Below are 26,763 nucleotides of genomic sequence, written 5' to 3'. Positions count from 1 at the left end.
AAGCAAGAGAATAATTTTGAAAGAATATATATATTTTTTAAATTAAAAAGGACGAATTCGGGGCTCCCCTGGTGGCGCAGTGGTTGAGAGTCCGCCTGCCAATGCAGGGGACACGGGTTCGTGCCCCGATCCAGGAAGACCCCACATGCTGCGGAGCGGCTTGGCCCGTGAGCCGTGGCCGCTGAGCCTGCTCGTCCGGAGCCTGTGGTCCGCAACGGGAGAGGCCACAACAGTGAGAGGCCCGCGTACCGCAAAAAAAAAAAAGGACGAATTCTCACTAGCATTGAGGACACTCAGGACATCAAAGGATTTGCCACTGTTCTGTTTCCTAGGCAGCCTGGTGGGCTCACAGCGTTGTTTTATGACCACACTTCATAACCTCCGCACATGGTCCTTTATAGTTTTATGTATCAAATATCAAATATTTTGTCATTTTAAAAAAGGGACAGGGTCTCTTGAGTTGCAATGAGGAGAATGGCCAGGGGTGGGGGGCTTGCAGAGTAAAAGTGGGGAAGAGGAGCACATGGGACCCATCGCAAGTGTCCAGCTAAGAAATGATGGCGTAAGTGGAGAAGGTGGATTTGAGAGGAGTTTTGGACGTAGGATGGACTTGCTGATGGGTTACACATAAGGGATGAGGAGGAAGGAAACTCGATAGTGCCTGGCCAATGGAACAGAGGCCAGAAATAGACCTTCACAGACGTAGAAACATGATGTATGACAGCACTGTCCAAGTAGACCAACAGGGAAAAGATAGGCTATTCAGTAAACGGTGCTGGTAGTCCATACGGAAACGAAGAGAAATTCACTATATCCCTGAGCAGGCTAAAGACTTCAGTGTAAAAGGCAAAACTTGAGAACACATAGAAGAAAAAGTGGATGGGTTTGAGAGATATATATTGAAGAATGGAAATGGGAGGAGGGGAGAAAGGGCATGAATAACGCCTTAATTGTTTTTTTTTGCGGTACGCGGCCCTCTCACTGTTGTGGCCTCTCCCATTGTGGAGCACAGGCTCCAGACGCGCAGGCTCAGCGGCCACGGCTCACGCGCCCAGTCGCTCCGCGGCATGTGGGATCTTCCCGGACCGGGGCACGAACCCGTGTCCCCTGCATCGGCAGGCGGACTCTCAACCACTGTGCCACCAGGGGAGCCCACTCCTTAATTTTTAGCTAAAGTAACTGGATGGATAATAAAGATTAATAATAATAGCTAACATTTACACAGCACTTATGTACAGGGCGGGCACTTTTCTAAGCTTTTTACATGGTTTATCCTGTTCAGTCTTCACACCAATACTGAAAGAGAGCTTCTCTTACTGTTGCCATTTATTGGGAAGCACAGGAAGGTCAGTAACTTACCTGAGATGCAGTATTGATCAGCTGCAGAGACTGTCCGTGTAAGAGTGACAAAACTAGTGTGTCAAGCTCGCAAATTCTCAGTGTTTCCACCTCTGCGGCAGGTCTCCTGGGATTCCCAGGCCCCACCTCCGCTCCCCTCCCCAGGGTGGGTGTGTATGCCAGTGAGAGGTAGTGAAAAGGTGGAGTGTTATGTAAAATAGTCCCAGAAAGCTGCAAGCTTTCCTCTCTCTGCAAGCTCCCCTCTCTCTGAGTGAATAACCACTCCTGGGATGCTGGGACTTAGCTTCATTCATTCTTTTTCTTTTTTTTTTTTTGTAACTAAGAAAGTTATCAGATATGTATTATGTGACATCAGTGGTAAAATAAACATAACACAAATGTCACCCTTTTCGCCATTTTTAAGTGTACAATTCAGTGGCATCCACGCTGTTGGCAACCATCAAGCTTCATTCATGCTTCACACACATGCTGAGCTCTTGACATGCACCAGGCACTGTTCTAGGCACTGAAGGATGTAAAACAGATCTTTGTCTTGATGCAGCCCACATTTTATTTGGAGCAACAGACAATAAACATGGAAGAAATAAATACATATAATTGTATCGGATACTGACAGGTGCTAGGAAGAAAACAGGACAGGGCAAAAATCACAGTTGCTATGAAACACTTGTTATGTTCCAGCGGTGATTTGAGGGCTTAGCAAAGAGTATCTCATTGTCTCCTCACTCCAGTCCTTTGGGGGATAGCGCTTGTCCCCATTTTATGGGAAAAAAAGTGAAGCACAGAGAGCTTTAAATTCCACAGTGGATAAGTAGGAAGGAATGGGGGCCAGGTGGTGATGGTATAAGAACTGCTCCAGCTGGAGTGATCTGAGGCCTCTTTGAGGAGGTAGCTGAATCCTAACATACAAAAGTTCCAAGGAGAGGGAAGAGCAAGTTCAAAGGTCCTGAGACACACATGACTCCTTCAAGGAAGAGCAAGGATCCCATGGGATTGGAGCCAAATGAGCTGAAGAGGGGAGGGGAAGTGAGAGAGTGAGGAAGGGGGGCGAGGGAGGGATGAGAGGAGTCCTTGAGAGGCAGGTCTAGGAGTTGGCAGGGTCAGCGCCTACAGAGCCTCATATAGGGTGACCAACCGTGCTGGTTTGGCCCAGGACAAATTGGTCACCCTACTAGGTCAGATATTATTCAGATTTTATTCCAAGTGCAAAGGAAAGCAATGAGGAGGTTTTACACAAGGGAGGGACAGGACCCCCTCTGGCTACTGTTTGCAGAAGAAAAGGAAGGGAGAGGAAGGAAGACACTTGAGAGGCTCTTGCAATCTTCCTCGGAAGGGTGACTGTGGCCTGGACTTGGGTGACAGCGGTGGAAGTGAGAAGTGACTAAATCTGGGATATACTTTGGAAGTAAAGTGGCAGAACTTGATGGATGGGATAAGGGGTGTGGGGAGGGGAGAGGACTCAAGGACGACACCCCCACCCCCCCGCCCCGGTTCTTGGCTGAGCGACCGGTGGCTGCTGGGTCATTTACTACAATGGTGAAAATGGGTAAACAGCAGGTTTAGGGGTGAATCCACGTAAGTGCACATCATCTGAGCAGTCCCCTGCCCCCCAGATTATCACAGCGAGGGAGGGGGGCTCTATAGAACAAGGATGCCCAGTTCCCTCGCCTGGGACTTTTTTTTTTCCGGTACGCGGGCCTCTCACTGTTGTGGCCTCTCCCGTTGCAGAGCACAGGCTCCGGACGCGCAGGCTCAGCGGCCATGGCTCACGGGCCCCGCCGCTCCGCGGCATGTGGGATCTTCCCGGATCGGGGCACGAACCCGTGTCCCCTGCATCGGCAGGCGGACTCCCAACCACTGCGCCACCAGGGAAGCCCTCTCATGATCACTCTTAAGCCCACTTTACAAAGGAAAGTCCTACCCCTCACCACCCTGAATTACAGTGGGGCCTGGTGCAGGAAAGACTGGGGTGCGGGCAGCAGGAACAATCAGAGCATCTTATTTGACACAGAGCAACTTCAAAGCCTCCTTAAACCAAGGCATGTTAAATCTGTCTATGCTCTTGGCTTTCGTGTCTTGTGCAGATTTCTGTTAAGAGTGAAGCACTGGTTTGGATACAAGCAACTTGGGCTCCTGTTGATTTTTCTCGGGGATTTGCATTGAAGAAGGAATGAAAGTTTCTGACAAATGAAGTGTGATTTCGCCGATTGTTTTCACAACAAGGACGGATAGGGCCAATTACAGTAAATGGTGAAGAGTGTCTATAAATTAAATGAGCTCAATCAGCTTCTTCCAGCTTTTGATGAAAATATATTTAAGGTAGAAGATAAAAGCTTTCTTACTTTCAAAAAAAATATTAGCAAAGATGTGTTTAAATTACCAACATTACCATTTCCCCAATTGCTTCTTAGTGTATTGGGTTACACAAGTTGTCTCCAAGTGAAGGAGAACCAGGTGAAATTAGTTCCCATTTGATAAGTTTTGGTAAGGCCTTTTTGGTATATTTTCCAGAAACTGGGGAGGTGAGAGGATCTAAGGACCCAGTAAGAAATCCTTTTGCAAAAGAGCAAGTTTCCACAATACTAAGGAGCATCTAATCTAGTGAGAGCAAGAAAAATACTTTTTGATGATAGGTTTAAAACTTTTTTTTAAATCTTGGTAAAATATACATGAGATTATCATCCTAACCATTTGAAAGGATACAGTTCAGAGGCATTAAGTACATTCACATTGCTGTGCTTCCATCACCACCACCATCTGCAGAACTTTTCTTGTAAAACTGAAACTTTTCTTGTAAAACTGAAACCCTGTGTGCGTTAAACACCAACCCCTCAGCACACTCCCCCAGCCCCTGACAAGCACTGTTCTACTTTCTGTCTCCCTAATCTGGACTACTCTAGGCCCCTCGCATAAGTGGAATCATACAGTATTTGTCTTTTAGCAACTGGTTTTTTTCACTAAGCATAATGTCCTCAAGGTTCATCCACGTTAGAGCATGTGTCAGAATTTCCTTTCATTTTTTTAAAAATGGAAATGCATTTCTTTTTATTTATTTATTTATTTTATTTTACTTTGGCTGTGTTGAGTCTTCGTTTCTGTGCGAGGGCTTTCTCTAGTTGCGGCGAGCGGGGGCCACTCTTCACCTCGGTGCACGGGCCTCTCACTACCGTGCCATCTCTTGTTGCGGAGCACAGGCTCCAGATGCACAGACTCAGCAGTTGTGGTTCATGGGCCTAGTTGCTCAGTGGCATGTGAGATCTTCCTAGACGAGGGCTCGAACCCGTGTCCCCTGCATTAGCAGGCAGATTCTCAACCACTGCGCCACCAGGGAAGCCCCTTCCTTTCTTTTTAAGGCTGAATAACACTTCAAGTTTATATAAACACCACATTTTGCTTATCCCTTCATTCATCAGTGGAAACCTTGGTTGCGTCTACATTTTCACTACTGTGAACAATGCTGCTATGGAACATGGGTGTACAAATATCTCATTGGGACCCTGCTTTCAATACTTTTGGCTATCTACCCAAAAATGGATGTGCTGGATCACATGGTAGTTCTATTTTTAATTTTTTGAGGAACTGCTATACTGTTTTCCACAGCAGCTGCACCATTTTGTATTTCCACCAACAGTGCACAGGGGTTCCAGTTTCTCCACATCCTTACCAACACTTATTTTTTTTAACAGTAACCATCCTAGTGGTGAGGTGTTATCACATGATTTCGGCAGATGACTCAAAAGGACTTTAAAGAACATTGATTTTACAAAATTCCTTCCATGCCTGTCTACTTCCTTATGAGAAAAAGGTTTTTCAGTACTTGGATGTATAATAATGAAAAATAAGAATAGAAGTGCTATTGGTACAGCCATTTTGGAAAACAGTATGGAGATGTAATTTAAAAAATAAAAAGTAGGGAATTCCCTGGAGGTCCAGTGGTTAGGACTTGGTGCTTTCACTGCTGTGGCCTGGGTTCAATCCCTGTTGAGAGAACTAAGATACTGCAAGCCGTTCAGCATGATGAAAAAAAAAAAATTAAAAATAGAACTACCAAATGATCTAACACCCCCACATCTAGGTATATATCCAAAGGAAATGAAATCAGTATATCAAAAGCTATCTGAACCCCTGAGTTCAGAGTTCATCGTAGCACTATTCACAATAGCCAAGATGTGGAAACAATCTACCTGAGTGTCTGTTGATGAATGAATGGATAAAGAAAATGTGAGATACACACACACTGGAAATTTTTTTAATTAATTAATTAATTTATTTATTTATTTTTGGTTGCGTTGGGTCTTCGTTGCTGCACGTGGGCTTTCTCTAGTTGTGGTGAGTGAGGGCTACTCTTCTTGAGGTGCGCGGGCTTCTCATTGCAGTGGCTTCTCTTGTTGCAGAGTGCAGGCTCTAGGTGAGTGGGCTTCAGTAGTTGTGGCACGTGGGCTAAGTAGTTGTGGCTCGTGGGCTTAGTTGCCCTGTGGCATGTGGGATCTTCCCGGACCAGGGCTCGAACCCATGTCCCCTGCATTGGCAGGTGGATTCTTAACCACTGTGCCACCAGGGAAGTCCCCACACTGGAATATTATTTGGCTATAAAAAGAGGGAAATCCTGCCCTTTGTGATAACATGGATGAAACTTGAGGATATTATGCTAAGTGAAATAAGCTAGCTATAGAAAGAAAAATACTGTATGATCTTATTTATATGTAGAATCTAAAAAAAGTTGAACTCCCAAAAGTAGAGAGTAGAATGGTGGTTGGCAGGGGCTAAGGGATGGGGGAAATGGGACAATGTTGGTGAAAGGGTATAAACTTTTAGTTATAAGATGAATAAGTTGTGGGAATGTACAGCACAGTGACTGTAGTTAATACTACTATACTATACACTTGAAATTTCTGAGAGTATAAATCTTAAATACTCTCATCACACACACACAAAAATGTGTAAATTAGCTTGATTGTGGTAATCATTTCACAATGCATAGGTATATCAAATCATCACACTGTACACTTTAGATAGATACAATATTTATTTGTCAGTTATACCTCAATAAAGCTGAAGGAAAAGAATGGACTTGCAATTGGATACTGTCATTCTAGCACTAAATAATGTTCATGACCTAATTTTTAGAAAACTCATTAAGAAATACATTTCCAATCAAATGTTGTCCTATTTGTTATTATTTATTATAATATATTTATATTGCCTTGACCAATTGTTTACAAATGATAATTTATTATGCAACACAATCCAGAATACTTTTTTTAATAGAGCCTCTTGGACACAAGAAATTTAAATTTTAAAAAGTTTAATTTAGATACACAATTTTATTATAGAGAAGTATGATAGGATAATCAATGTAAAATTTTTTCAAGCATAAAAATAGATTATGTTAGAGAACAACTCCATGGGAAAAGGGAAAGGAAATAGTAGTCCGAAGAGGAAAGGAGCAATGTAAAAAATTTTACTTTAACAAAGAGCTTATTTGTTTATTTTGTAACAGCTTTGTTGAGATGTAATTCACGTATCATACAACTTACCCATTTAAAGCATACAGTTCAGTGGTTTTTAGTATATTCACAGAGTCGTACAGTCATCACCACAATCAATTTTATAACATTTTCATCACCTGGAAAAGAAACCCCCTACCCATTAGCAGACACTCCCCATTTTCCCCCAACTTCCCTCAGCTCTGAAAAACAATAATCTGCTTTTCATCTCTACAGATTTGCCTAGTCTGACATTTCATATAAATGGACTTATACAATATGAGTTCTTTGTGACTGGTTTCTTTCACTTAGCAAAATTTTTTCAAGGTTCGTCTGTTGTACCCTTTGTCAGTACCCCATTCTTTTTTTAAAAAAAAAATTTATTTATTTATTTAGGCTGTACCGGGTCTTAGTTATGGCATGCAGGATCTTTGTAGCAGCATACAGACTCCTAGTTGCAGCATGCATGTGGGATCCAGTTCCCTGACCAGGGATCGAACCCGGGTCCACGCATTGGGAGCACCGAGTCCCACCCACTGGGCCACCAGGGAAGTCCCCCCTCATTCATTTTTATGGCTGAATAATATTCAGTTGTATGGAGATACCTCATTTTGCTTATCCATTCACCATTTGATGGACATTTGTTTCCAGTTTTTTACTATTATAAATAGTGCTGTTATGAACATTCACACGCACGTCTTTGTAGGGACATATGTTCTCATTTTTCGTAGGTAAACAGAAGTGGAATTGCTGGGCCATATGGAAATTTATGTTTAATTTTTAAAAAAAAAAGTCAAACTGTTTTTCACTGTGGCTATATAATTTTATATTCCCAGAAGCAATGTACAAAGGTTCTAATTTCTATATATCCTCCATAACACTTACTGTTTTTTTTTTTTTTTGAATTCTAACCATCTCCATGGATGTGAATTAGTTTTTCATCATGGTTTTGATTTGCATTTCCCTAATGGATAATGATATTGAGCATCTTTCATGCACTTGCTGGCCACTGGTATTTTCTTTTTGGAGAAATATCTATTCAAATCCTTTGTCCATTTTTTATTGCTGGGTTGTAAGAGTTTTTAATATATTCTGGATATAAGTCCCTTATCAGGTATATGATTTGCAAATATATTCTCCCATTCTATGGGTTGTCTTTCTTTTCATTTTCACAGTGGTGTCCTTTGAAGCACAAAGTTTTTAATTTTTTTTTTTTTTTTGGCCACACTACAAGGCATGCGGGATCTTAGTTCCCCAACCAGGGATTGAACCCTGGCCCCCTGCAGTGGAAGCACGGAGTCCTAACCATTGGACCACCAAGGAAGTCCCCACAAAGTTTTTAATTTTTATGAGGTCCAATTTATCCATTTCTCCTTTTGTCATTTGTGCTTTTGTTATTGTATCTAATATGGCTTTGCCTAACTCAAGGACACAAAGATTTATTCCTAAGTTTTCTTCAAAGAGATTTATAGTTTTAGCTCTTACATGATCCATTTGGAGTTAATTTTTGTGTATGGTAAAGAAACAGATACAACTTCATTCTTTTGCATGTGGATGTTCAGTTGTTCCAGCATCATTTGTTAAGAAGACTATTCTTTCCCCATTGAATTGTCTTGGCACCCTTGTCAAACATCAATTAACTATAAATGCAGGGTTTATTTCTGAATTCTCAATTCTATTCCATTGATCTATATGTCTATCACAGGCCAGTACCACTCTGTCTTTGTAGTAAGTTTTGAAATGTGAAAGTGTGAGCTCTCCAACTTTATTTCCTTTTTCAAAATTGTTTTGGCTCTTTGGGTCTCTTGCATTTCCGCATGAATTTTAGGATCAACTTGTCAATTTCTGCAAAAAAGCCATCTGGGATTATAATAAGTATTGCATTGATTCATAGATCATTTGGGGGAATATTGCCATCATTTTTTTTTTAATTGCCGTCTTAACAATATTGTCTTCTAATCCATGAACATGGGATGTTTTTCCAATTTTTTAGGTCTTTGTTAATTTCTTTCAATAATGTTTTATATTGGTAGTTTTCGGAATACAAGTTTTACCTTTCTTTTTAAAAATGTATTCTTAATTATTTTTTTTTGATGCTATATAAGTGTAGTTACATTTATTTCATTTGGGGGTTGGTCATTACTAGTGCAGAGAAATACACTTGAAATACACTTGATTTTTGTATACTGATCTTATACCCTGCAACCTTGCTGAACCTATTTTTTTATTGGTGAATTCCAATAATACTTTATTGGTGAATTCCTTAGGATTTTCTATATATAAGATCATGTCTTCTACTCCTACTTCTTTCTTTCCAATATGGATTCCTTTGATCTCATTTTATTGCCTAATTGCCTGATAGAACCTCCATTATGATGTTGGACAGAAGTGGTAAGCATGGACATCTTTGTCCACTTCTTGATCTTAGGAGGAAAACATTCACCTTTAAGTATGAAGTTAGCTATGGGTTCTGTAGATGTTCTTTACCAACAATGAGGAAGTTTCCTTTTATTCCTAGTTTGTCGTGTGTTTTTATCATGAAAGGGTGTTGGATCTTGTCAAATCCTTTTTTTGCAACTATTGAGATGACCATGTGGGGATTTCCCATACTTTTGAAATTGAGATATAATTTACATACAATAAAATTCACTTTTAAAGTGTACAGTTCAGTGGTTTTTAGTATACTCACAAAGTTATGCAATCATCACTATCTAATTCCAGAACATTTTCATCACTCCAAAAAGAAATATCGTACTTTCTATTTTCCCTTTTCCTAAGCCCCTGGCAACCACTGTCTAAGTCCTGTCTCTATGGGTGTGCATTTTGTAGCATTTATCAGTACTTCATTTTTTAATTGTTGAATTATATTCCACTATATAGAAATATCACATTTTGCTTATCCATTAATTAGTTGATGGACATTTGGGTTGTTTCCACTTTTTGGCTAGTATGAATAACGCTGCCATGCACATTTATGTACTAGGTTTTTTGTGAACATGTTTTCAATTCTCTCAGGTATATACTTAAGAGTAGAATTGCTGGTTCATATAGTAACTACGTGCTTAACTTTTTGTTGAACTGCCAAACTGTCTTCCAAAGTGGCTGCACCATTTTATTGATACATTCCTACTAACAATGTATGAATTCTCCAATTTCTCTACATCCTCATCAAATCATGTGGTTTTTGTCCTTTATTCTATTTATATGATTCATTACGCTAACTCATTTTCTGATGTCAAATCAACTTTGCATTCGAAGGATAAAACACACTTCATCTTGCTGTATAATCCTTTTTATATGTTGCTGGATGTGACTTGCTAATTTTTTAAAGGATTTTTATGTCCATATTCATAAGAGATATTCATGTATTTTTAAAGGGATGATGGTGGGTGTCAAATTGCCATGGTATTTAAATTCCATTGAATACCTTTAAAAGAGTGATATGAGTTTCTTTCCAAATGTCAATGTATACAATACCAGAAATTACATCTTTCACAAGGATTCAAGCCCATGATGAAAATTTCAGATGTAATTTTAAAAACATGTGAGGAGGCATATAATTTGTCAAAATCATTTTAGAAGGTATTGCCATGGAAATGGCATGAAGATCTCTGTTGTAGTCACTCCAAGGGGCCATTGGTAGGGTCTGAGAACAAAACTACTGTGATCTTTTAGTGTTTTACAAACCACTCTGTGGAAAGGGTGGGAACAGGAGACTAGTGAGAGGCCACAGCTGTAAATCCAGGCTATATGGTGGCTTGGATCAGAGTGGTAGCTGCAGAGTAGAGCCAACAGGATTTGCTACCTGATTTGATGTATCATGTGGAGAGAAAGAGAGGGAGAGAATCAATGATAATTCCAGCTACAGGGTTTGGAGCTGATCAACTCATCTACTTATATCTATAAACTCAACTCTAAAATGGATTTGATAACACGTTTTGGCTCATAGAGCTGCTGTGGGATTTAAAAGAAGTCTATTCTCCCGAACTATAAAAGATGTAGGCCAGACCTCCAGTAAACTGTAACAAACTTTAGCTATTGTATGGATATCCCTCTTTGAAGCAGATCTTTATCTTATCACTGATGTTTTAAGAGTCTTGAGCATTTTGTCTTTTGTTTTTACACTAAACTATCTTTACAGAGGGCAGGAGTGATTCCTAGAGACCTTTGCATTCTCGGCTCATATCCCAGTGCCTGGAACATGTATTCCTTAAATATTTGTTGACTATCTCCTTGACAAATCTCATTGATATGAGGTTTCTACAAACATATATCCTTTGGTCTCCCCATTACTTCAGGTTCCAAATTTTTTAGCCTAACTACGAGCGCCTATTTCCTTTCCTCCTCCCTTACTGTTCCTCAAGCCTCCGTGATCCATACATGCAGATGTCAATGACAGGATAAAAATGTGCACCCTTTCAAAGGCATGTTCAACATTTAAAAAAAATAAATTTATTTATTTATTTTTGGCTGCGATGGGTCTTCGTTGCTGCGCGCGGGCTCTAGTTGCAGCAAGCGGGGGCTACTCTTCATTGCGGTGCGTGGGCTTCTCATCGTGGTGGCTTCTCTTGTTGCTGAGCACAGGCTCTAGGTGCGCGGGTTTCAGTAGCTGTGGCACGGGTATCTAGGAAAGAGGTACTATAAAGTAAGAAATTCCATTATTTGGTTTCTAGTTGGTTCTGTACATACCTTATTTCCCTCTGAATCCTAGAGGGAGAGCTAGCTCGTTGATTACTGCATCCCTCGTTAATGACCAGAACACTCCCCGGAAGGTAGCGGATGCACAATAAGTATTCGAGTAATGAAAGAACCAAGCAGGAAACCAGGAATATACGAAATGAACCGACTTGCGCGGACAGGCTGCAGTTCCTCCCCAGGGCAGGAGGCGGCGCCAGTGTCACGCCTACTCGGCTGCCGTCAGCTCTTGGCCCCTCTGGCCTACCGTCCAACTCCTGGTGCCAAGCCCGTGCAGGAGCTAGCCAATAAAAAACCGTCTTAGTCATGGGGTCTGGCAGAAGTGTCCAATGAACGTAGTGGGTCTAGGAAAGGGGCGGTGCGAAGAGGAGGGGCGCAGGGGAGCCGATAGAGGTGGGAGTTGGAGCTGCGGGCCTGGAGGGGGCAGCGGAGCTGCGATGCGGGCGGGCCAGCGCCGGTGAACGGAGCTGCAGCCCGACATGAACTCGCTGGAGCAGGCGGAAGGTAGGGTGGGCCGCCTGGGCCGGTTCCGGGCTTCTCCCGGAAGCTGGCGGGTCTCCGGAGGGGCCTGAATCGTGGAAACCTGGTTCGGATAGAGGAGGCCGCGAGGGATGGACTGACGGCGTCCGGGGCTGGGGGCGCGGGGGCCGGTCCAGGGGCCAAGGGGCGGCAGTATCCGGCCGGTCGCTGCTTCCGGCGCGCGTGGCCTCAGCCGGCGCTTGTTGGGGGGGCGTTGCGTCAGTTCCTCCATTCCCCAAGCTTAGACCAGGTAGCTTCTCGTCCGGGCTGCTTATATTTCTCATTCATTAGCAAACATTTTTACTTCGTACCTTGTAGTATGCTAACTCACTTTATGTTTTTTGATACCTGCACGAATTGTATTCCTGAATTCTGCCGTGGTTTCAGGTAACTGCCGGGGTAAGGGAGTGCCTCTTGGTCTCCTTTTCTAAAGTTCAAAAAACGCAACTGAGGGCTTCCCTGGTGGCGCAGTGTTTGGGAGTCCGCCTGCCGATGCGGGGGACGCGGGTTCGTGCCCCGGTCCGGGAAGATCCCACATGCCGCGGAGCGGCTGGGCCCGTGGGCCATGGCCGCTGGGCCTGCGCGTCCGGAGCCTGTGCTCCGCAGCGGGAGAGGCCACAGCGGTGGGAGGCCCGCGTACCGCAAAAAAAAAAAAACCGCAACTGAAAGTGATACCCCACCTTGCTCATTCAGAGGGAGTACCTTGGGTGTTGTGGAACCAGGCGTCGGCGCTCCAGAAGTGCCACGATCAATTGTAACCTCTTGGGAGGGAGGAAAGGGGAGCGTCTTTGCATACCCACTTGTTAGCCATATCAGAAGTCCAGACTGAAAGCGTAGCCATTAATTAAATACAAGGGCTGGAAATCGGAATTGGGTAATTGCGTTCAAATTGACTTCGAAGACTTCGGTGTTAGGTAATAACGTTGTTCTGTCTAATAGGGAGTTCTTGATTCCAACGGAATTAAAACTCGACCTGATTTTGATCCTTTATTTGCATCCCCCAAATTTCTAGCTTTTGGCACCGGCTGAGGCTGCTGTTGATTTTCCACATACCATTTTATGACGCTTCTAAAAGTGAATCGGCCAGTTTCCTTATATGTGAAATTGGAATTAAAGAAACCTAATGTATTTGTCAAGTGTTTAAAGCTGTCATAGTAAAGAAGTAAACAGTGCAGTGATACATGTAAGTTGGTGTGCAAGACCTGAAGCAGAGTACCTAAAATTCATCTTAATAGATTCAAACTAGTAAGAGTAGCTAATTAGAAAATTGAAATCTTTTTACCTAGATCTCAAGGCTTTTGAGAGGAGACTTACTGAATATATTCATTGTTTGCAACCTGCCACTGGACGTTGGAGAAGTAAGTGCCTGGATGTTTTTTAAGGGAAAATAAACTTAAAATTGATACTTTTATTCCTGCCTAGCAATGATTTGCTTCTCTGTAAAACTTTTGTTTTACAAATGCTTGCAAATCTTTATTAAACCATAAGATTCCCTTTTATTTGGACAGTTTTACATTTATTTAACATTGTAAATAATGGCATTATAGAGAAGTTTTAAGAAAAGAAACTGGGAATCCTAAGAGAATAGTCTATTTTGTGTGGTTGAATTTTTATTTTTACATTAAAATGCATATACTTTTAAACAAATATTACAAATCTGATAACCAGCACATGTAATAAAAATTTCAGTAGTCTGTTTAGCAGTTTTATAATTTTGCCTACAAACTGTTGAAATAAAGTTTGTTAAGGAAAATGATATTCAGTGAGTGCTGTAAAGTATGATTTGAAAGAATTGTGGTTACTGCCCCATGGAAATATATAGGAAATGCAGACGAATATACAAGTGATGATCTCAATAAGCAAAATATTTTGCTAATTCATGTTGGGACAGTCTTAATTTCTTGGCTGTTCCTTGCTGAAATTTAATTTCTGCCAAGAAGGAAGGACATCAGCACATGTTGAGGACATACTTTATTTTGAAGTATAATTCACTTTGTGGGACCAAACTGAAGAGCCCTATTGAAGTTAAGGGTCTTCTCCTATGTCGAGATTTTTTGTGTATTTTTATTAAATCTGTTTGCAAAGTTTTAGTCATATGCTACAGGAATTCTGATTGGTTAGAATTCACAAGTAATGATTTTTCTCAGGTTCTCCAGTTTACCTAGGAATTACCCCCAAAACCTTGTTTCACTGTTACTTGAGAATCTTTTAAAATGTATATGATGCTTTTCTATCTTATAAAGTGTAATGAACATGCTTTTTCTCTGATTCACGGTCTAAGTGCTTACATACAAATGCCATCAGCTTGTTCAGTGTACCAGAGTATGTGTATGAGGTCCCTTCTGGTGGGTTTGATTTTGCTTTTGCTTCATTAAAAAAAAAAATCTGTATACTTTAGCATGTTTCTTATTGGGAGTGTAGAATTATAAGAAACTGAGTTTAATCTGTTCTGAGCTGAGAACATAAGTTTGAAATTTTGCGTATTATTAAATACCTAAAATGAGATTGTTTTTCTGTGATTTGCCTCTTCTAAAAGTATATCACCACGAATTCTAGATAAAGTTTTACTATATTTATGTTGCACTTTGAAGCTTGATCTCTACATTTTAAAAATGTATGCATCCCAACTGAAAGATAGTAACTGATTGGTCTCCAGAATAGTAACTAGGTCTTGGTGCCCCTTTATTATTTTTTAGTAATACCGTATATTCTTAAGTTTTACTTATGATCTATATAGAATTTTTAAAATAATTCTAGCTTAGTGGGGAGAAAGAAACTTTTTCGAACTTCTACTATCAATAATTTCTACCCCCACCTTAAGTCCCTTAAAGAAAATCTGATACTGATTGGTGTGCTCCACACTTCCTGACATTGACCTTTGTTTAATTCAACAACAAGCAGTTGTCTGCAAGCCAAAAGTCTTTAGTACAAATTCTCAGTGCATTCATGAAAGAGTCTTTGTTTGGTTTGTTTACATTTGAAAAATGAGGTTTTTGGGGTGGTTTGGGGGGGTTTTTTGTTTTGAATTTATTAGATCTGTAATATCAGTGCAAAGACATTGAAAGTTACATAAGAAAATATTACATTAAAGTTTTACCATCTTGGTTCTTACTGCTTTTAATTTCATTAATCTTCAGAAATTTTGACTAAAGTAATAAGGGGGACAGTATCCTCCTCAGTTACTAAGGTTCACATTGCTTCAGAGAATTCCTCAAGGTCATACGGCAAGTCTCCTCTAAGTCCTGAGTGGAGTACATTTTCCATTTAATGAAGTGCTGCATCCTTTGGCTGTCATTTATTAAGAATTGGTGGTAGTATCATATTAATAGCTTATTTCCTTACTAATTTCATGTTTATCTTTCATCAGTGCTTCTTATAGTGGTATCTGTCTGTACAGCTACTGGTGCCTGGAACTGGTTAATAGATCCCGAGACGCAAAAGGTAGAAGTTTTGATTTAAAATCTTTTAACAGATTGAGACAGTGGATTTAGCAGTGCTTTGTTCTTTGTAAAGTATTAATCAAATGCTACCTATTAGTACTAGTAGTGATATTAATCATTGTATTAAAAATATGCTTTATCTTACTTTGCTTGAGAAAAACTTTGGCTGGCTGCTGTGGGTTGAGTATCTTTGCAGAGAAAAAGGCCTAAGAAATACTACCTCACTTATATTCTCATTCATTTCTGAACTTGTGTACAGTTTTTACATATCTCATTTTTACATATTTCAGTGTAAACATTGTCTTTGTTCTGTTTTGTTCGTTTAGTGTCATCAGTGCCAGCTTTTAAAAATTATAAAACGACATTTTCTTCTATGAATTATCTTTGTTAATTCCTTTCCTCATCTCATAAAGCATTCGAGACAACTTTGCAGGAAACATTATGATAAAATAACAAATGTAAATGTAATAAACAGTCAAGACCAGTAAAAACAGTACGAGGTCAAAACCAGGAAGGAAACCAGGTTACTGTTATCATAGGCCCTGTGGGCCAGCAGAATTGCCAGGGTTGAGTTTTAAATTAGTCTCTAAAGTCACAGCTAGTTCCATGGTTTTCATTATCTGTGAGAACACATGTGTAAGTTCTTTAAGCTAGCAAAGGTTTCCTTTCTCATCATTTATCTTTTTAAAAAAAAAATCCTGCCTGAAATTTAATATAAGAAACACTGAGAGATCTCCCACTGGGCACTAAGAATATTCCTGTACCAAATGCAATAACAGATTTCATGTTATTCCTTGAAGTATCCTTTGATGAAAGCTGGTAGCATGTTTCTCAAATTTCTATCTCTTTCTACCAATGTGTGACCTTAATTTCAAACTTGGGCTTTTTTATTAGAGGAGTAATCGTCTTCAGTTTTTCAGTGAAGTTGTTTTCCCCCGGTTCAGGTTTATTTAGGTAATAATGATGTTGTAGTTTTCACAAATTTAACCCAACTTCCCCTTTTAAACTGTGATTAGGTATACTACTTCCAGTAGCTTTATTTACAACCTTTCGGGTTATGCAAAAGAAAAACCTAATAATAAGGCTTTTGTCAGCAGTCTAAATGGTACTTCAGACAGCCAGGGGGTTGTTTACCATGTAGTCTCCCTTACTCTACCCACTGAGGTGGAGAAGTAAAAGAATAGGAAGCAGGGGAGGTTGGTGATGGGATCTCATGTTAATAGAGGGGTTTTTATGATGGATAGGAAACTCTCCTGTATGTTCCTTTATAAAAATCTGATCTTAAGGCTGCGCTTGGTACTCATCTTTAGGGGAAGAGTGAAGGAGGCTGGCAAGAAGATTAAAAAAGGTCTATCTTGGGAAATGAATCTGACTTCTAATTGTGAACAATATAAGCTGATTCCAGCTAGTTGAGATCTTAATAAAACAGAATTAAATGTAATTTGAAATAGCCCCAAAACTCTGTAGTTAATATAATTTTCTAAATTAGGTGAGAATATAACTATTAGCTTAAGGGTTGGCTCTTTACATTTCACTATTTAATAACCTCAAACCTGACAAGAGTTTTGAATAGCACTTGTCTGTAAGAGGACTTGCAAACTCAAAAGCCAGTGGCTAGCTGGAAGAACACAAGGAGAGAAGGAATATGGCAAACTGGAAAGTACACAAATGCCTGAACTAAAGGAGGAAACTGTTACCTGGATGCAGTTGATTGTTTCCATGGAGGAAGGAAGGCTGATACTGACTGGTCTAATTAAAATTGAAACACTGTACGTGCTGATCTTGTACAGGGCACATAAAACATAGGCACATAATTCCTGTGGGAATTAAGCTGTCCTCAAAGGTTTAAGAAGACATTACTCTGGAATATTAAACTTCCTTCAGGATCTCGTCCTTCCGGGAGCTTCTTCCTTCCTGATGTTTTCAACCTGTCCTCTCTTCATTTGACAAATTTATTTAACCAGTACCATGCTAGGCCAGTGCTCTTCATAAGTTTAGTTCTCTGTCTTGAAACAGGTACACATATCTTATCAGAGTGGAGCGCAGATGCTCTTAGCTTGGTTCTGTGCTCCCATTTAGGTTCTAGTCCATTCCATTTCTTTTTCTAGACTCTAAATATTTGTCTTCTCAGTCCACATTCCGATTCCCCAGTAGTCTGGCTTCAGTGCCTACTCTTGTTCCAATCCTGCATCCTGTACCCTTGTCCCTCTACCTACTCCTAGAATTATGTATGCTTCTGTTTTCTACTGTCAACTGATTATTCTCAGATCTTAAATTAGCCCTTCGTTTCTCTTGAACTCTAGTTTTTTATGGATAGCTACTAATCATTTTCCCCTGCTGGGATGTTCTGTGGCCATCTAAACCTAGTAGCTTCAAAACCAAACTCATGTTTTGCCTCTTTCAAAGAGAAAGGGTGAAGCTGGAACTGACTTTTACAAGGATATGTAGGAGCTAGCCAGGTGAAGAGGAGAAAAGGAAAATGGTAGCATAAGTGTGCAAGTGTGGCAGGAGATGATTAGACTGAGACCAGGTTATGAACGGCAGAGTTTGCTCACCTCTGCATTTTAACAGCGAAGATAACCAGATCACGTCTGACTTGTGTTTTCATTGAGAATCAGAGGCCTCATCTTCATTCATTCAACAGTATTTGTTGAGCAGCTATATTTGCCAAGTGCTGTTTCAGGTGTTGGGAGAATAATGATGCCCACGACAGTGTCCCTTTTCTCGTGGAACTTGTAGTCTTCTGCTTTTCAAAGTACTCTCACTAGGAAGGGTTCAGTAAATATTTTTGGTAGGGTGTTTTTTTATTATAGGAGTAAATTTTTAATGGTTGAAGCATTTGGAATGAATGGAGGGAATATTGCCACATTGTCTTGCTACAGTGAAGTTATAAAACATATATTATTTTAATTTTCATAGTATAGCGATATGGAGAACTAGGATTTTTGGAAGTCTCCAGATTCTCATAGTTTATCTGTTTTGTTTGGGGGGGAGGGCGGGGGCATGCCATGCGGCTTGCAGGATCTCAGTTCCCTGACTAGGGATTGAACCCAGGCCACAGGAGTGAGAGCCCAGAATCCCAACCACTAGGCCACCAGGGAACTTTCCAAATTCTCATATTTTAGATAATTAAATGTTATATACATTCATGCACAAGTGGGGAGGTAGGAATCAATATTGTTGTAAGATTTTTAACATTTTTATATTTCCAACTCTTACAGGTGTCCTTCTTCACATCATTATGGAACCATCCATTTTTCACCATTAGCTGTATCACTCTAATAGGCTTGTTCTTTGCTGGAATACACAAGAGAGTAGTTGCACCGTCAATGTATCCTTTACCATGAATTGAGTTTTATTCTCTGAACTAAATTAAACCACCTTCTCAATCTCTAAGTGTTCTTAAAAGCTTACTCTCCAAATATAAATTTTCCTTTGACCACATTTATTCAGTATAGCTGCTCGATGTCGAACTGTATTAGCAGAGTACAACATGTCTTGTGATGATGTAAGTATTTTCATTAGAAAACTGTAGACACGTGTGAAAGGACTGAAGTGTTTTGGCTTAAGTAAAACAAACATTTTATTAACAATAAATTGTCTCCATGGAATTAATAGGGGGGGATATTCGTTGTACCATTGATTCTAAGACCCTTTTTTTTTACATTGTAACATCTCTGAAGATTGACACGCATCCAGTAATCAATGGTGTCTTACAATTAAATTGGTAGAGCTGAGAGTTTAATCTTTCTTAATGACATAAAGTCATGATCTGTCTTCTGATTGAAGCTATCTTAGATTCAAAGAAATAAACAGTGGTCATTATTGGCCAAAAATGGCTCAGTGGGATGGTTTTGTAAACTGCTGTTATGTATCTCACACCGTTCCATATGTAGGATTTTATATAGAGTCATAGATTAATTGACGGACTGTGGACATATGAACGTACCGTATTTTTAAAAGTTGATCACATATCAATATAAGAATATCTCACAATTTTGATTTATTTACAAAAGCATTTTTACCTTCAACTAAAAAGCTATTAAGTAATACCTACCCAGTATAGGAAATTAGAATAAAAACCAAAAAAAGTATTAGGGCAGGAAGACAGCTGGATCAATGGAAGAGAATAAAGATTAAACACTTTGATTTTTTAAAAATTAGTAGAAAAAAAATTAGTAGAAGATAAGGGTAGTCTTTGAAGTCAAAAGGGAAGAAATAGGCTATTTATAGTATTGAGACAGTTGGCTCTTCATTTGGAAAAAGATGAATTTAGACCTCTACCTCACATTAATTTAAAAAACTAAATTCCAGGTGAAGTCTTAAATAGATTTAAAAAGACATACACATCCCACCATAAAAGCATTAGAAGAAAATATGGAAGAATATGTTTATAACCTTGGGATAGGAAAACATCTTCTTAAGTCACGAAACAGAAATGCCATAATGGAAGAAGTTGGATACATTTAATTGCACCAACATTTGAAGATTTTGTACATTAGAAGACAATAAGTTAAGCAGTAATTAGAAGAAATCATTTGTAAGGTACCTAATAGATAGAGGGTAGTATCCAGAATGTTTGAAGGCCTATTAAAATTCAATAATAAAAAGACAAATAGTACATTTTTAAAATGGAAAAGGTAAGTCGTATCACAGAAATGGAAATACAAATGGCCAATAAACATGTAAAGACTGGAGATCCTCATTTTGTAATCAGGGAAATACAAAGTAAAACTGAATTCATTTGTATTACCTATCAGATTAGTAAGGATTAAATAACTCCAGTATTGTGGTGAAATGATGCAGCCATACACTGCTTGTTGGGAATATACATTGATGCAGCCATTCTGAAGGGCAGTTTTCATCATTCTTATAAAATGTAATATGTGCATGTTTCATGACCTAACGATTCTACTTTTCCCCAACTCCCCTGGTTGGGGGGACCATCACACATGTACACAAGGAGGCAAGTACAGGATTGTTCATTGTAATATCCTTAGCAATAGTGAAAAAAAATGGAAATAATTTTTGTTTCTCAACAGAAATTTTGTTTCTCAACAATGGTAAAATAGGGTGTGGTAAAGCCATATCATAGGAAATCAGAAGTAAATCTATAAGTATGGACATGGAAGTATCTCGAAGACATAATGTTAGGAGCAAAAAGTAAATTATCAAACAATATGGTCAGTTTGGTACCTTTTTTTTTTAAGTTTTAATTATGTAAATTTCCAAACATAAAAAAGCAAAGAGAAGAGTTAAATGAACTTCCCGTGTATCATCGGCCAGTGTCGACAATAAATCAACTCATGGCCATTCTTTTTTTTTTTTTTAATTTTTATTGGAGTATAATTGCTTCACAATACTGTGTTAGTTGCTGTTGTACAACAAAGTGAATCAGCCATATACATACACATGTCCCCACATCCCCTCCCTCTTGAGCCTCCCTCCCATCCTCCCTATCCCACCGCTCTAGGTCATCACAAAACCCCGAGCTGATTCCCTGTGCTATGCTGCTGCTTCCCACCAGCCAACTATTTTATATTCGGTAGTGTATATGTGTCAACGCTACTCTCACTTCGCTCCAGCTTCGCCCTCCCACCCCTTGTCCACAAGTCCATTTTCTATGTCTATCTTTTTTTTAATTTACTTTTGTTTTATTTATTTTGGCTGCATTGGGTTTTTGTTGCTGTGCGTGGGCTTTCTCTAGGTGCAGCGAGTGGGGGCTCCTCTTCGTTGTGGTGCGTGGGCTTCTCATTGTGGTGGCTTTTCGTTGCAGAGCACAGGCTCTAGGCGTGCAGGCTTCAGTAGTTGTGGCACATGGGCTCAGTAGTTGTGGCTCGTGGCCTCTAGAGTGCAGGCTCAGTAGTTGTGGTGCAGCAGGCTTAGTTGATCTGTGGCACGTGGGATCTTCCCAAACCAGGGCTCGAACCCGTGTCCCCTGTGTTGGCGGGTGGATTCTTAACCACCGCGCCACCAGGGAAGCGCCCCCCATGTCTACCTCTTTATTCCTGCCCTGCCTTTTTTTTTCCTAAGTTAATTTTTTTTTTTAATGGTGCTTTATTTTCATAATTAGAAGGTGAAATAATTACCATTTCAAATAGTTAGATTTGAATATTTCCTATTTTGGTGCTTTCCTCTTCCCTGAAATGTATTCAAAGCCTTGTTTTTTTGAATTTTATTTAATTTATCTTTTTATACAGGTGGTTCTTATTAGTCATCCATTTTATACATATCAGTGTATACATGTCAATCCCAGTCTCCCAATTCATCACACCACCACCCCCACCTGCTGCTGCTTTCCCCCCTTGGTGTCCATAGGTTTGTTCGCTACATCTGTGTCTCAGTTTCTGCCCTGCAAACCGGTTCATCTGTACCATTTTTCTAGGTTCCACATATATGTGTTTATTCCTGCCCTGCAACTAGGTTCATCAGTACAGTTTTTTTTTTTTTAGATTCCATATATATGCGTTAGCTTATGATGTTTGTTTTTCTGTTTCTGACTGACTTCACTCTGTGTGACAGACTCGGGGTCCATCCATCTCACTACAAATAACTCAATTCGTTTCTTTTTATGGCTGAGTAATATTCCATTGTATATACGTGCCACATCTTTATCCATTCATTTGTCGATGGACATTTAGGTTGGTTCCATGCCCTGGCTATTGTAAATAGTGCTGCAGTGAACATTGTGGTATGTGTCTCTTTTTGAATCATGGTTTTCTCAGGGTATATGCCCAGTAGTGGGATTGCTGGGTCATATGGTAGTTCTATTTTTAGTTTTTCAAGGAACCTCGGTACTGTTTTCCATAGTGGTTGTATCAATTTACATTCCTACCAACAGTACAGGAGGGTTCCCTTTTCACTACACCCTTTCCAGCTTTTGTTGTTTCTAGATTTTTTGATAATGGCCATTCTGGATAGAATGCCCAGAGATAAACCCACGCACAGATGGGCACCTAGTTTATGACAAAGGAGGCAAGAACATACAGTGGAGAAAAGACAGCCTCTTCAATAAGTGGTGCTGGGAAAACTGTACAACTACATGTAAAAGAATGAAATTAGAACACTCCCTAACACCATACACAAAAGTAAACTCCAAATGGATTAAAGACTTAAATGTAAGACCAGACATTATAAAACTCCTAGAGGAAAACATAGGAAAAACACTCTTTGACATAAACCACAGCAAGATCTTTTTTGGCCCACCTCCTAGAGTAACGGAAATAAAAACAAAAATAAACAAGCAGGACTTTTTTAAACTTAAAAGCTTTTGCACAGCAAAGGAAACAATAAACAAGACAGAAAGACCACCCTCACAATGGGAGAAAATATTTGCAAATGAAACAACAGAGGATTAATCTCCAAAATACATGAACAGCTCAATATCAAAAAAAAAAAAAACCAGTTAAAAAATGGTAGAAGACCTAAATAGACATTTCACCAACGAAGACACACAGATGGCCAAGAGACACATGAAAAGATGCTCAACATCACTAATTACTAGAGAAATGCAAATCAAAACCGCAATGAGGTATCACCTCATGGCCATTCTTAATTCATGTGTACCCCTGCCAACCTTCCCTGTCATCAGGTTATTTAAAAACAAATCCCAGGCTTCCCTGGTGGCGCAGTGGTTGAGAGTTCGCCTGCCGATGGCAGGGGACACGGGGTCGTGCCCCGGTCTGGGAAGATCCCACATGCCGCGGAGTGGCTGGGCCGGTGAGCCATGGCCGCTGAGCCTGCGCGTCCAGAGCCTGTGCTCCGCAACGGGAGAGGCCACAACAGTGAGAGGCCGGCGTACAGCAAAAAAAAAAAAAAAAAAATCCCAAGTGATGTATTTTACCCTCAATCAGCGTGATAGAAGCACCAAATTTTTATTCATATATGTGAATGTAAGTCCGTAGAAAACAGTCTGGAAGAATTCATGCTAAAAGTGGTTTCTTCTGTAAGAGGGCTAGTGTTTGAGGTGAATGGAAAGGATGACTTTAAGCTCATCTTGGTTGAACTTTTTATAATGAGATTACATTAATGTCTTATGTAATTTAAAATAGATTTAAAGTGGATTAAAACCATGATACTTTTATACAGTGGTATACTATACATTCTATATTGTAATAGCAATGTAAAAAGGTACAAGCTGCTGAAACATAGTAATGTTGATGAATTTCAGAAACACGTTGAGTGAAGTAGATGAAAAAGAACACGCTGTGTGATTCCATTTACTTAAAGATCAGAGAGAGGCAGATTAATCTGTGGTAAGCAGTTATGTAGGGAGTGGGGGGTACCATTGACCTTGGAAAGAAGCATGGAGGAACTTTCTGAGTGGTGGTGATGTTCTGTAGCTTGATCTGGGTGGCGGTGACGTGGGTATATACATTTGTCAAAACTCACAAAACTGTACACAAGATTTGAGCATTTTACTGTGCATGAATTATATCTCAGTAAAAAGTAGAAAAATTAGTATCAAAGTTCTACCAAGATATCAAGGAGTTACCGAAAAAGTGAAAGTGAGAATTGAGAGGGAGCCAGAATCCTGACAACACTTGACCTGAGGACAATAAAGTGTGTTTCTGAAAACCACCTAGAATTTTACCACCCAAAGATAATCACCATGTTTTATATTTTATTGTGTATTCTCATTTACTTTTATAAAAGAAAGATGTTATAATCAAGTTTATAAAGAACCATTAAAAAAATAAAGAGATGTTATGAATTTTTCAAACTTGCTTCTTTGACCCAACATTAGGATTTAAGAGCCACCATATACTGAAGGTTAACTGTGAAAGGTCCCAGGCCTGTTTTTTTATCTGCATGATCTCAAGATCTTCCATTTTGTTTAATTACATACTGTCCCACTTTATGGACGCATCATAATTTAATCCCCTATGTCCACATTTTGCATGTTATATATGTTGTGCATTTTTCACTAGAACTCAAGCTCCATAAAGACAAGGAACTTTGTCTAGTTCATTACTGGGTCCCTAGCATCTCACACGTCTGGCACATTAATGGGCACTTAGTAAATACTGAATTAATAGCACTTAAATATACATCTTTACTCTTGCACCTAGTTTCCTTCAGATAAATTCCTAGAAGTGGAATTGTTTGGATTATATGGTATATGCTTTTTTTTTTTTGATAAATATGACGGCCCTATAGAAGAGTTGTATCCACATACACTGAATACCAGCAGTGTATGAGTGTCTATTGCTCCAACCATTGGTTTACATTTTAACTTGAGGAAGTTAAAGTTTTAATGTTAGAAAAAGGGGAAAATTTTTGTTCAAATACAGTTTTATTTATGTTTTATGGTAAGGGGCATAAATTAGTCTATATAAGTTGGGATTTTATTTCATCCACTGGGTTGGTTGGCTGATTTTCTGGTAGCCAGTGGATAGGGAATTCATCAAATAAAGATTTTATGTGTATGTTTTAAAGTACTAAAGATTTTAGAAGAAAGTTCTACACAAAGAACACTTTGAAAACGTAATTATTAATTGCTTAATCTTGACTAAATATAGGGGGGTGTTCTAATGCCCTTTAAGGTTTCTAGATAAGTGGTGGTGTTCTTAATAGAACTGTATACTTTTAAACTTTTTTTTTTTTTTTCATTTTTACAGACAGGAAAACTAATTTTGAAACCTAGGCCTCATGTTCAGTGACAATCTGCACTCATTGTTATGGGACTTAAAACAACCTTTCTTCAAAAAGTGATACAGCAAAAAGCCATAAAGGATTGCTTTTACAGTTGGATATGTGAACGTCATAGCAACAACTGACAAGAAATGTGCAATATTTACCCAGATTGTCTTCATGGTGATGACTCGCGTAATCAGTGCTTTGGTACCTTTGATTATTTGTGTTTCAGTATTAGTGTCACTTTAGTACTTCAGATCCTGCAAAGATTTTTGCAGATGAAGTATGTATGTGTGTTACTAAGTTAAACTTAGAAACAACCTCATCCAGTTTTTATAATGTATTTTTGTAAACTACTGTAAATAGCAAATCAATGCCAGTGTTAAAAAGGAAACGTTATGTGGACTTTGTTCTCCTGCACCAGTGTTTCAGGAACATGTTTGCCATCTCCACAGCTCTTTAAAACCAGCTATTACATATAGCTGTGCCTTTCACTCTTACACTCCTCTCTTTTAATCATAATGCAGGAAAAACATTGGATTGAGCTTAGACTAAGGAAAATTCATCTCCATTATGTTATAAGAAATTATAGGTGTTTTGAGAAACAGTTTTTGTTAAAACTAGATAGTGAACTTCAGCCACTATTGTGATATTTTCCAGTTCATTGTTTTCATTTAATGCTAAATATACTTTATATTTTTTTAATGATTTTAAGAACACTCCAAAGGCTTCTGAATAGACAAGTTTAGTTATAAATTATGTATTGTCTGGGGAATTTGATAGTTATTGTTTTAGATAATGGGATTTTATGCTGTGGTAGACATGCTGTTAAACTAGTATTGTGCAGGTGTGATTGATCAGCCACACCATCACAGGGATAACTTGGGAGCAGTGCCACAAACTAGAGTCTACAATTCTCACTGTTTAGAGAGTGTTAATGACATACTGTGTATGCATATTAGCCACATATACTATAACAGCCCTTAAAATTAAACTATTGGGATTGCTGTAAATATTTTAAAGAACTGGAGGTGCCTTTTACCTGTTTATTAGAAGATTTTGAAAGGTTTAAATTATTTCACGAGCAATCTTTTAAATTTCATTTAACATAAGGCTGAAAATTCAAAAACAGGACAAAAAACCTTTTTAACAAGGCTGCTGTTTATCTTAAATGTGTTCATCTTGGCTTTCACGTGTATAAAATTTCATTCTTTGAACTGCAGCAATAAACCCCTCTGCTCCTACGAAGTTTTAAGAGGGTATTCCATATATTCTGCGTTGTTTTATTTCCTGTAAATTTTGTAGGTAAATATGTGCATAAAAATAAATATATATATTTAGTGATTGGGCTTTTTCCTTGGTTTATTTTTAGTCTGTAACTGAAAAAAATTTTAAGCATACTGAGTGTGTCAGGTACAGGCTAACATAAAATGAGTCAGATACAGGCTGAGTAAAATGAGATACTAACTGTGTGTCCAGTAGAGCAAATTTCAAGTAGCAATTGAAGGTACCCAGTTTATTAGGCTGTGAATACTTTATAAATATTTCTTTTAAAAAAAAATATTTATTTATTTCACTGTGCAGGGTCTTAGTTGTGGCATGTGGGATCTTCATTGCGGCATGCGGGA

General features: G+C 39.1%; 1 protein-coding gene across 2 annotated transcripts; it reads left to right on the top strand.

Annotated features, from left to right (window-relative positions):
- Positions 1–11,890: 11,890 nt before the first annotated feature.
- On the top strand, positions 11,891–26,472 carry CNEP1R1 (CTD nuclear envelope phosphatase 1 regulatory subunit 1). Of its 2 annotated transcripts, XM_007459481.1 has the most exons (7): positions 12,020–12,044; positions 12,408–12,458; positions 13,346–13,417; positions 15,427–15,500; positions 18,721–18,830; positions 18,953–19,007; positions 25,120–25,161. In XM_007459481.1, exons 1-7 carry the CDS (start codon positions 12,020–12,022, stop codon positions 25,159–25,161), a joined length of 429 nt encoding a protein of 142 aa, XP_007459543.1. The 2 variants fall into 2 exon arrangements, with proteins under 2 accessions (XP_007459544.1, XP_007459543.1); XM_007459482.1 differs by lacking the exon at positions 12,408–12,458 and having other exon boundaries at positions 11,891–12,044; positions 25,120–26,472.
- The last annotated feature ends 291 nt before the right edge of the window (positions 26,473–26,763 follow it).

Source organism: Lipotes vexillifer, unplaced genomic scaffold (genome assembly GCF_000442215.2).
Source record: "Lipotes vexillifer unplaced genomic scaffold, Lipotes_vexillifer_v1.1 scaffold342, whole genome shotgun sequence".
Classification (NCBI taxonomy): Eukaryota; Metazoa; Chordata; class Mammalia; order Artiodactyla; family Lipotidae; genus Lipotes; species Lipotes vexillifer.
Note: the sequence above shows the minus strand (reverse complement) of the source record. Positions and strands in the feature narration are given on the sequence as shown.

Excerpts from the sequence above, each read along its gene's own strand:
- CNEP1R1 (XM_007459481.1), top strand. The coding sequence starts at position 12,020 with ATGAACTCGCTGGAGCAGGCGGAAG. Across the intron at positions 12,045-12,407 it reads CTCGCTGGAGCAGGCGGAAG|CTGCACGAATTGTATTCCTG; the intron begins GTAGGGTGGGCC and ends GTTTTTTGATAC. Across the intron at positions 19,008-25,119 it reads ACAACATGTCTTGTGATGAT|ACAGGAAAACTAATTTTGAA; the intron begins GTAAGTATTTTC and ends TCATTTTTACAG.